The 11,932-nt window shown below is 39.4% G+C and overlaps 1 protein-coding gene across 2 annotated transcripts in view; it reads right to left on the bottom strand.

Annotated features, from left to right (window-relative positions):
- Positions 1 to 3,253: 3,253 nt before the first annotated feature.
- rras2 (RAS related 2) overlaps positions 3,254 to 11,932 on the bottom strand; it is a 29,390-nt gene continuing 20,711 nt past the window's right edge. The window contains exons 2-7 of one of the 2 annotated variants that reach the window (XM_046032598.1): positions 10,987 to 11,195; positions 10,111 to 10,198; positions 9,836 to 9,938; positions 8,286 to 8,394; positions 6,266 to 6,384; positions 3,254 to 5,316 (exon numbers count right to left, since the gene is read on the bottom strand). In XM_046032598.1, the coding sequence (XP_045888554.1) occupies positions 5,229 to 5,316; positions 6,266 to 6,384; positions 8,286 to 8,394; positions 9,836 to 9,938; positions 10,111 to 10,198; positions 10,987 to 11,085 (606 nt within the window). In that variant the 5' untranslated portion in view covers positions 11,086 to 11,195 and the 3' untranslated portion in view covers positions 3,254 to 5,228. The remainder of the gene's footprint in view (positions 5,317 to 6,265; positions 6,385 to 8,285; positions 8,395 to 9,835; positions 9,939 to 10,110; positions 10,199 to 10,986; positions 11,196 to 11,932) is intronic. The other variant, XM_046032597.1, reaches the window with a different exon arrangement.

The following is an 11,932-nucleotide window of genomic DNA, read 5'->3' as shown; positions in this document are numbered from 1 at the left end:
ACTCCCTCCATGACTCCGGCGAGCTGGATGGACCTGGACTGGGTGGAGATACGGCAAAATCAAAATCGTAAACGCTCCTCTCCCCTTCCTCACTAATGCATATATGAACTAGAAGGAATCGTCGTTAAGTGAATGGGCAGAGAGGCTGTGCAGAGCCAGAAGCTCTCCTATGGATTATACCACTACAGAAAGGGGAGCGCGATCTCACGGTGCACGCTCCGATGATGATTTATTTTCATTCACGCGGACCCACAACGGTGATTAATTTTACTGACAAAATCCCTGACTGTGTCTTCAGTGTCAGTAGCCTCGGACAGACTTTAGTCTAATAAAACAGCCCACATTAATGGATGAAACCGTGATTTCTTCATTTTGGTTATTGGTATGCCATGACTGCTTAATAGCCAACAGCAAACACTGAACCGTTTCACTCATTTGCTGATCAATAGCCTACATATAGGAGGCAGCTATGCTATAGCCCATATACACTGTTCTATTCTTTGGAAATAGCCTACTGTATGTGGATATGTGTTCTCTGAAGAATTAAGTTGCCATGGATGCCATTTAATGCAAATTAGAACAGGATAGGCCTAACTTTGATATTTTTCACACACACACACAGGCACACACACACACACACAGCTCATGGCTTATTGCTTGCAGGTCAAGACTGCAGTTTCTCTAAGGTCCTTAATTGCATGTCTGCACAACAGTAATTTTGTGCAAAAATGGAGATTCTTTTAAACAACCTATCTTTAGGTGCACCAATTCAGAGAGGGAATGCAGAAATGAGGACAAAGGACATACAGGAAAACATCTAGAGCTGCCATTATAGTACTCTTTGAACCCCAGTATGTGCGATCTAATATCTTTCATTTAAGCCAACAAATTAACATTAAGGAAATTGGAGCTGTGGAGGTCCTTCAACCATCCCATGCTTACCTCATTCCTCTGGTAATTATTCTGTCATTACCACAGCCAGGATTGGAGGACACCAAAGTCTCACTAATGAAGAGGGTTTTTTTCCATGTTCACTTTTTTGAAGGTGCAAACATCACAGATGTCACTATGATTTGAAGTCAAATTATAAGATACCACCACAAAATCTCTATGCTTACAAAATACACTGTGACATATATACTAATGATGAAAAATTATAAATCTTTTTGATTGAAATGATGAGTGCATTGAGATTGCACAATGTTTCATTCTAAAGTCCAGATGATATCTTTACACTCATGGTTGCACTGGTACAGCACTATGTATGCACGAATGACCAGGTGTTTACACAATGTGGGCATGTGCAGTAGTTGCAAATGCGCATGGTCTTCTTTCTAAATGCAAAATCAATCACAAAGCAATCAAAGCACGGCTCTGCACAGGAATGAGTCAGAGAAAAGACAGGAACATATAGATGAGCCCTATTTTCACAAGCACAATGGACATTACCCATATTGTAAGGGAGAAATTGAACATTGCTCAGAGTGATGATGCCCTACGTGATGTTTTTATTGAACCATCACAGTGAGTTTGAGACTTTTGCCTACAATCAAAAGTAAATTAGGCAGATTTAGTCAGACAGGATTTACTATTAATCATTTGGTAAAAAATGATGCATGTTTTGCTACAGACTTCAACAGCAGATCTAACCCCAACTGAACACCCATGAGACATGCTCTACCCCACTGTGCTCAAAACACAAAAGGGGGAATATATTTTGGAAGAATGGTGTTCATCCCTTCAGTAGAGACTAGTATAAACTATTTCAAGGAGCACTAATGATGGTCCCCAAACACCTCACTATAAATGTTTACGTTGCATGTTCTTTTAATGTCACCCATCTATTTGTCTCCATGTTATGTGGTTTACATTTTAACCCCTAGTGGTTCAAGCATTAAATTACATTTTCTGAGTCAAAACAACCCCCTTGTGGTAGGTATGTGTTTACATGTATTGGTTTCCCATGCAAGTGTGTGAATTAGACTGCTTATTGGTGTGGGTTCATAGTGTGTCAGCACACCCTGAGGAAGGCATGTGAGCCAGTAGATGCTAAGAGTTTTTTTATTAACAGCTCTTGAGAGCCGTGAATTAGTTTTTCATGTTATTCTATAGCCATAGAAGAATGTATATTTTTCTCTTTATAAGCACTCACAGCAATATTGGGCTGATGTCATGAATGTACACACTTTGGGGTATTATTAAGCATTCTGATATGATTTTACCATTTAGCTCCTGGGGATGAAACCCTAACCCCTAACCCTAACTCATGGAAAGTTTCTCCATGAGGGTTCTTCGTTTTCCTTATCCTTTCTGATGCCTGAGGTATTGACTAAGCCCTTCATCTTTGGGGGCCATCTTCCTGATGTACTCCAGGATCTTTGTCATTTCATCCTGGACAATGGTCTTGACACTCACTAGCCCTCGGCCTCCCTCGCTATGCTTGGTGTACAGTCTCACCTGTCGTCTTGGCTCCCCCTTGCCGTAGCATATTTGTTGTACTTCGTCAATCTCTAGTTGTGATAGCAGTTGCAGTTTGCGGATGTTAGAACACTGAGCTCGGAGTTTTTTCTGCATATAACCTCTCTCACCGGGATTGCTTGTATAGTAGCATTGCATCAGATCCATATTTTCTGCTCTAGTCCCTGAATGTCTTCTTCCAGTAGCCCACCTGACGCGGACCTTGTTGACCCGGCGACGTCTATATATATATATATATATATATTTTATTTATTTATTTGTTTCAGCGCCTACTTTTGCTCTCAAAGACTCTAATTTGGAAGAAGAATGTAGGTAGGTAGTTTGATGGTCTGGCCAGATCTTTGTACACAATTCATTGCCCCCTAAAATGTGTATTTCTCCTATATAGCAGACCTATACTAAAGGCCAAAAGACTGTTGGGAATTCAGAAATTCCAATAAATGTGGTCCCAAAACAAAGAGAAAACAGACATAACCCAGACAGAAACAAAAAGTTTATGTGCAGCTCAAACTAAAGTCAAACAAAGATGCAGATGCAGATCTGGACTAACCAACAGGATTGTAAAGAGATGGTGCAAAAATCTAATCAAATCCAGTATTTCAGAAAGTCCTGAGATACAAGTGGTGATATTGGTGATGTGACACCAGTTGGAGGATGGGGGGTACTGCATCACAGGATTGACTGAAGGATTAAATATCACTGACACCGGGCTCAGTATGTAAGGTTCAGGCCTGTGCAGCTTTTTGAATATAAAAGAAAGATTCTCTACCCCATCTGGCTCAATGACAGATTTTATTTTAGCACCAAAAGCTACACACAGGGCAAAAAGACACTGATATGATATGGAAGAAAAAGGAAGGAAAAAAAACAGTATGATTTGGACATACACTAGGATTTGCAATAAAATGGGAAGTGAGTATTTCAAATCTCAGTGATTATAATAATTCATTTGTTTAAAGCTCCTATGTCAAGAGCAGAATCATTTCTAAAAACCTTCTCCCACCTGATCTGGCATTTTACACTCTGAGCTGGTGGTGAACACCTCAACATAAATATATTCTCCATTACTTAGCCACAATAAGAAAAAACATTCTTCGTCACATCTGGGTGAAGAATCCAATTATGCAAATTTGGGCCAACAGTCATCTTCAGTTTAACATAATCAATATTTTTTTTCAAATTAAATATTCCTCTTTACATATATACACAGCTGTGCTGTGAACTTGTATTCACTTATAAACATATAAAAATACTTGTCAACTAGTTTGATAAGAAAATAATGTATAAAAGTAGAGTAGAAACATTTAAGTCCATCACTTCCATCATCTGATTTTCTTGTTGTTTATATTACAAGATGATGATATGAAAAATAAACTGCAGTACTTCATTTGTATGCCTAAACAGAAGTACAGAAGAGGAAAGGGAAGGCAGAAAATTATTTTGTGTCTGTGGTGATGACAGCTCCACAGGTGGCAGGTCCGGTGAGTTCACGTCCCACTGGAGAACTTTTTTTTTTTTACGACATGTATCTCAATGCTTCCACTTTTCCTGGGGTTCCAATTGACAGACCTTTGGGGGGTATGTAACAGAATAATTCAAGGACACAACAAGTACATTGCCACTGTGTTATTGGAATGATATTACAGTTATCTGAACTATATTGTAGACTATAATGTTTGACAGAAGATATGCATCACATTGGAATGATCTGAACTGAACCGAGCTCTGAAAGCTTCAACATTATTTGTTAACATTACTTGTCAAAAGATGAATAAAGAGGATACAATGTTCAGTGTTTTTATCTGAAATCATGTTAGTTTTCAAATGTACACAATGTTCTACCAATAAATGTATCTACTGCCTCTCAGAAAATCTGAAACAAAGTATGATGTCCAATTTTGACTGAACCGCCACCTTTGAGGAAAGAAATTCAGGCAAATTTGCTACTTTCAGTACACTGAGGAGATGGCGTTGGATAAGAATCCTTCAATCTATAAGACTTTCAAAAAATAAAATACAGTAGACACTCCATATTTGGCAATTGAGATGAAAGCAGAAACCACAGACAAAGTTAAGAATCCACTGCAGAATGCCAAAAACTTCTATCATTGTAGCTTTAAGGGCTGTCTAGGCATTATATTTATATACATACTTATATATTCACTTTCATATATGTAAAACCAAACTCAACCTCACACACTGTACTGTGGTGATTTAATAAGTCATTAGAAATACACTTTGAAAATCACAACAAATGTCACATATGTACAGTAGCAGATTAGCACATGGGAGTAAAGGTGGATATGGCACAAAATACACGAAGCTTCATAAGATAATCTCTCTGCTCTGGTCAGACACCGGACATTAAAGAAAGTCATTAACATTCTGGATATATAGTTTTCATTCAATCTCGGTAGCAAGTACAAATTTCACTACAAGGCAAGAGAAGTCCTTCAGAGTACAAAACATTAATTTGTCAGGCTGATTTAGAAGGCAATGTTTAGTGTTGGGACTCTCTCGTGTTAATTAAATTACAGCTGAAGGTAGAGTGGTGTTAAAATTTGGCATTGTCAGTTGTCCATAGTGATGTCCTGGGGACAGCAGTTCCTGGTCAAAGTATCTCAGAAAAGGCTGTCTGAAGTCATGCACGTGGAGAAGGCAGCGGTCAGTCATCCACTGAGGATGTGATGTCAGGCAGAGTGGGTGGGGTGGTAGAGAGCAGCTGCATGAGTTACAGTGATAAGGCCGACTCAGACGATCACACAATGGCAGCCGCTCTTGTCCTTTTCTTTTCTTGTAGGTTCTGGCGACGGTGGACACTCCTGTTCTTGGAATTTCCTGGGAGTTGGGCGAGAGCAAAACTAGCATGACACACTGGACTGTGTACTGTGATCTGTCTTTTTTTTTTTTTTTTACAGAAATGATAAATGGAAAATTCAATTTCTTCATTATTGTTTTTAAACTGTTCTTTTTCTGGGATTTTTGTCTGTAATGTTTTATCTGTGCTTTTCTTACGTTTTTCCACCTGGCCTAGGCACAGGTGGAAAAAGGTGAGGTTGCATACTTCCATGTACCAATCGTAATTTAGCAATATTTGAAAGAAAACGTAATGACATTTGTGAGGTTGTTTGCTCAAGTTGCCAGGCCCGTCACTCAAATCTGGTCAAACCACAGCCACACAGTCTTAATGAAGACTGTGTTAAACTCTTTATAAATAATACCTAAAGATGTTTTTATTCAAAACTTTAAGTTTGATTATTATTATTTGGGGTTATTTCTTGGCTTTATAGGCTAGCTGATGGTAGAGAGATGGCAGTAAAAAAAAGGAGAGCAAAATGGGAAAAAAACATGCAACAAAGTGCCCTGGCTGGAAGTGAACCAGGAGCGTTGGAATTCATGGTCGCCAACTTAATCGCAAGGCTACCTAGGCACAACCAGGGCACCCTTAGTCGTGAATATTTAATGTTACAGCAACATGTGCAACAGCTTCACTGTAGTGGCTGAATTTTACATTACATTTAGTCATTTCGCTGATATTTGTATCCAAAGCGACTTCATCAGAGGTCGCACTCCTCTGGAGCAACTAGGGGTTAAGTGTGTAGATACGTCGCAGTGGGAATCGAACCCTGGTCTCTCACACCAGAAATGTGTCTTATCCACCACTCCATCACCGCCCATTGTTGAATGTTTATCGTTTTAGCTGTTATTATACCTTTGAAAAAGTGCACAGTCACCGAACGATTCGCATGATGACGATATGGAAAAGATGCCTTTATACATCACCTACCTGATAACTCTAACAAGCTCGTGAAAAGCCTGGTCTACGTTCATACGGATTTTGGCTGAAGCCTCCATATATGTGACCTTCAATTGTCTGGCCAGCTGCTGGCCCTCTTCCTGGGTTACCTAAGACAAAAGGAAGAAGAGAATAATGATGGGCTGATGCTTGAATGTAAACTGAGGTCTAGCACGTGTAAAAGTATTGTATTTTCCACAATCACACAAAACAAACCATGTGTTTATGGCCATGTTAATGTAAGATGTGAGTTTGTGATAGCATACGCTGATTGTGCACATACTTGTCTTTAGTGTAATACTTGCACACAGTGGCTGGACTGTATCCGCCCTAAAACGATACAGGGTGAGCCTAAGTGCTCCCTTGAGTAATTGAGTGCCATTATTAATTAATTGTCCTATCATTTAATACTTCCAGTTGCAACGTAAGTAACCATAATAAAAGTTATATTCACAAAAGATAATGGCTGCTGGAACTTGGCTCCTATTGGATTTTTTATCTCAGCTCAGTGATAAAACTTCAGGTGTGCATAGGCATATTCCTGTTTGAGCAGTAGCTTACTGATGGCTTGATGCTCAATATTATCTACAAATCCCCCGTTAAAACTTTCAAAATAGTCATGGCCTTATGACCCCTTCTGTTGTACCCAGTTTTTACTCCTCTAGTTATCAGCAGTCTAATTGAGTTAGATATTGCTGTAAATGTTTACTGTGTTAACTAATGATCCCTGCATTAAGAAAGACTAACAGACAGTATGAACTGTGACACTGCTGTAGTACTAAGTGCGTGCTATATACCATAGTGGATAACACATATGTTCAGACTTTCACATCCAAATGAAAGTGCCCCTTAATAATACTGAAAGAAGAACTTTGTTATTTTTCAGTTTAGCTCATTTCTCAGTTTGAAATAGATTCAAACATGACCGGATTAGAAAATTACATTTCATTGTTCAAATTTTCCAACACCACCACTTCTTTCATTTCAATTTACATCCAATTGTTCAGAAAATGTCCCCTTGACAAGGCTTCATCCTCAGCCTTCATAAAATCACGCACCCTTTTTTTTAAAACTCGTCAAGCTCCTTCCCTTTTCATTAAATGTGCACAGTGCACTGTGGGTATTACAACACCAAAAACAAAGCAGCTTTGTATGCATGTTCCATTTTTAAATTGTATTTCATTTTGTAATTTCTCAAGTGTAAACTTAATAAATTAGCATACATTCACTGAACAGACCAGTTACCAAATACTAGAAAAATGTGAAATACTAACATTTGAAGAGGTTGGTCTACAGATTGTTCTGCCATGTTTGGGGGATATTATTGACATGGCGGGAGATGTGTGGATTTGTCAAATAGATTGACAAAGTTTTAAAAAGTCTGTTCAGGGTAAATATACCATTGTTCAGGGTAAATATACCATTATTTAGTGTAAAATGTATGTTATGTTATGTTATGTTAGGTTAAGGCTGCTATAACAGAGCTTCCATCAAGCTAATTAGGACATGTGTAGTAAGTTAAAACCTATTTATAATGTTGTCAGATATGTTGTCTCTAGCATCTGCATGTCTCATATAAATAGAACAAATAATAAGTAATAAGCCAACAAAAGCTAATGTCATATGATTCTTGAAATACCAAATTCAGTGAATAAAACCCATTGATAGTAGTTAACTATATGTGTCTCCTTTGCACCATTAGGGGGTGGTGTGGGTTCATTGCAAGAAGTGACAAGCCACTGTATACCAACAGGCAGAAAATTCATCATTTCATCACGCTGCCTTTTCTCTGCATCCATTCTCCCCTCCTGACACCTCCATTTCCACAGCCTCTTCTTTCACTCACATCCTGTTGTATCTTAGCAGCTAGCTGCAGCTGCAACGCTTGCTTCCACTTTCAAATATGCAAACGCAAGTCCTCCAGAGTGGTTGATATTATCTCTCCAGATGAGCAGGATACACTGTGTTTGTCAGTGAGTGGGTTCAGATCTCTGCAATCGGTTGGACTTACTTGTCTCTGTAGTTCCAGATCTGCTTTGTTTCCTACAAGGATCATAGGGAATTCGTCTCTGTCTTTCACTCGAAGAATTTGCCTTTGGAATTTGTAGATTTCTTCAAAGCTGTAAAACATATTACATGGTGCTGTGTGGTTTTTCTGCACAAACAGGTTATATAATGTTTTTACCATACATTCATCTAAAATGCACATAACATAACAATATAGCTAAATGACCCCCACCCCCACAAACACACCCATCACCCAGAAGCTGGGTTCATCACCACAATGGATCAGACTGAAGGCTTGAACATGTCAGCAAGAGTCAGCCACACTTTTACAAAAAAACAGTTTGTTGTTTGTTTGACGCTCTGCTCTGTGTACTGACCTGACTGTTGTCCCACTATAATATAAATGCCATGTGCAAATAAAAATGTCGATCTGGAAAAAAAAAGAGGCAGTATGCAACCACAAACCGAGAATGGCATTCCAGTCATGGACCCACAGACGGCTTGGTGAGCACATAGTAAATCTGGAAAGACTTGACTAATATAAATGGAGGAAGGAAAGACTGTTTACAACATAAACATTGGAAGGGGGCTGTGGCTGGGGGCAGGGGAATGCAGCTCACTGCACTGCTGGGCAGGGACACAAAGACAGGGAAGACAGGGTGTGACAGAGTGACTACAAGAAGAATACAATGTAGTGTAATGTGAAAAATATTTAAAAGGTGACTTAAGCCCTGATACACCACATGGAAGAAAAATCACTGAGAAACATTTTCAACCCAGCATATCATCTAGCTTTCAAGATTCTTTGTACCATTTATGGTTGGCATATTTTTCTGCAAAAGCCAATGAATGTATTTACAATCAGTAATTATCTCTCTATTTTATGTTTTTATTGGTAGTGGCGGAGTCTGCCATTCCTGTGCTGGATTCAGATTGTCTACCTTAGCACAAGAGATTCATAAGAATCATGAATACATGTAGCAATTTTATCTCTTTGATAACAGCCTCACTGTTTTCTGTTCACGCTCTTTCCAAACCAAATCAACCAGCACTGAAATCTTTATAATCCTTAAAATCCTTATTTTACACCATTTGACAGTATCATATATTGTATATTCTGTATTGGCGTGTTCCAACTCTTTATGACAGCTATTTAATGTTTACACTGAGTGACATACTTAAACACAAGACGTATTTATAATGTTATTACGTGTACATGATTGCACCATTGCATCAAGTGGAAATATTCTAGATATAAGCTTTAAATAGAAGCTAAGGTACACAAGTAAGTGAAATCAAAAGAACAGGATGAGGGAGGAAGTGTTGACAACAAAAGAAAATGACAAAAAGAACAACAGCCGGAAGTACAGGCTGCAACAAAGTGAGAATATCGGTGCAAGATTTATGGGTTTAGTAGAGTGAGAGGCAGAGGTGGAGAAAAAGAGAATGTGATTGTGAACAGTAAACAGAGATGTGCAAACAGAAAGAGAGAAAGACAGGAAGAGAAGTGAGCGTATAGCTGTGACTTTGCACATGGCAAGAACTGTCACTCACCTTCCTCTGTCAGTGACTGAGAAGACGAGCAGGAAGCCCTCCCCTGTCCTCATGTATTGTTCTCTCATGGCTCCAAACTCTTCCTGTCCAGCCGTGTCGAGGACTAGAGAGTGTGTACACACACGTCGACACAAATCACACACATAGAACAACTTGCAGCAAAACAGACCTTTGCTATCAATTCCCCGAGCACAAAATAATACCTCAGAAACATACACATAGCCTACATGTGTGTCTTTATGTGTTCTGGTCAGGTGTGTTAGCAGTGCACTTACTGTCAAGCCTGGCCGCCCTTTCGTCAATCACACACTGCTTGGTATAAGAGTCTTCAATCGTGGGGTCATAGTCAGTGACAAAGTAGGACTGCAGGAGAGAAAAGAAGAGAGAAGAAACTATGAACATGTATATACATTATGTCGGGTGTAGACATAAGCTGTGTCCCAATTGCATACTAACTGTATACAGTATTTAGTATATACTGATATTTAAAGTGAGAATACCAGAAACCAACAAGCTTTACTGTTTAATAGGAACAGGAAATGAAGAAATACGCTCAAAGGCTACCAAACTCCGACTTTAGAGTAACACTCCCATTAAGTTATATTTTTAAAAATGAGACAATAAAATATTCTTCCAAAAGTATATATATTTATATTTTTTGGGCTCCTGGAGCTGCTTCACCACTATCCATAAATTATATATATATATATAATTTATGGATAGTGGTTAGCAGCTTTTCCATTTCCTTTGTGTTTGCATGGTGGGAGAATTTGTACTCTATTTTGTATACATTTTTTTGTCACCGGCGTCAACACATAAACTGCAATCCTGCTTAGAATGGGTATGTTCTATGGTGTGAGACACAGCTAGGGCAACTGAAATCAGCTGGCTCCAAACAGAATGAATGTGAGAACACACAGCCACTCTGTCCTTGTGTTTTTGGTGAAAACAGCCCAGACAGCCATATTGACCTCTACCTTTACTGCCATACTGCAGACAAGAGGGTAAACACAATAGTGTTCCACTGTCTGCAGACATTTGTGTGTGAAGCAAATATTCCCTCACACAATAACCACTGCTTAGGTTTAGACAACAGGCTGGTTTTCATGCTAATAACACATTTCCTCAGTTGCAACAGTGACACCACTCACTTCTTTCATTCTCCACAGAGACACTATCTGGTCTCCTAGTGACCTAAACTGGGAGGGTGGGGCCAAGGGGGGAAGGGAGCCTGGAGGAGGAGGAGTCATGCCTTTTTTTCCTTCACATTTTCCCCATGTTTTGTAGTTCTCGCTCTCCTTGGGGACTAGTTAAGTGGTGACAGCTGAGGGGAGTGCTCGGGGAATGTCAAACCAACACCCTAAAACAGAGTGATCACAAGAATATAAAACTCAGACAAGATTCCCTGACGTTCTAACAACAAGCCAAATCAAACATTTACAGTTACAGTCATGTTTGTGTGTGAAGCTGAGTGTCATTTCACACGCTGCTTATTTGCTGTTATTTGCCTGCCAGGGGCTCAAACATACTGAATGTCACATCTCATCTGACTCTTTGAGCAATACAGAGACAGCTGATGCAGATCAGAAAAAAGAAGCAGGTCTATCGCTTCCTTAATTCTGATTAGAGCCTGACTGATACAGCTGCATGACCAATATTTTTGGTTGATTTAAAATTGTTACAGATGTATCAGTTTGGTCCTTATTGGTTGATTAGTAACAAGCAATTGTTTCCTCATATCATGCAGGCCTTGCAAGTATGCTGTCCCATGTCACATCCACTCACAACTGTTCAATAATTCATCAGTACTGTGTATCCTAGAACGTGCTTCACTGCACTGCACTGCACTGCACTACACTGCCAGTGTGCCTTCAGATGACCAGACAGAGACAGAAAGAAAGAAAAAAAAAAGCTGTGTGTCTTCTTGTCCCACCCACCACCACTCTCCCAGCCGTAGCTTTAGCACGTGACCTCGGCTTCCCGTCAACTTCTTATTCCTATTCTGTCAACCTCGGAAAGCCGCATTGAGAGCGGCACCACTCAGGCTATTCCTCCTCTCTCTCTCCACATGCATGGGTAGCGTAGCTGCTGAGCTCT

The sequence above is a fragment of the Micropterus dolomieu genome, linkage group LG20 (assembly GCF_021292245.1).
Source record: "Micropterus dolomieu isolate WLL.071019.BEF.003 ecotype Adirondacks linkage group LG20, ASM2129224v1, whole genome shotgun sequence".
Classification (NCBI taxonomy): Eukaryota; Metazoa; Chordata; class Actinopteri; order Centrarchiformes; family Centrarchidae; genus Micropterus; species Micropterus dolomieu.
The sequence above is the reverse complement of the archived record's forward strand: the minus strand, read 5'-3'. Positions and strand labels throughout refer to the sequence as shown.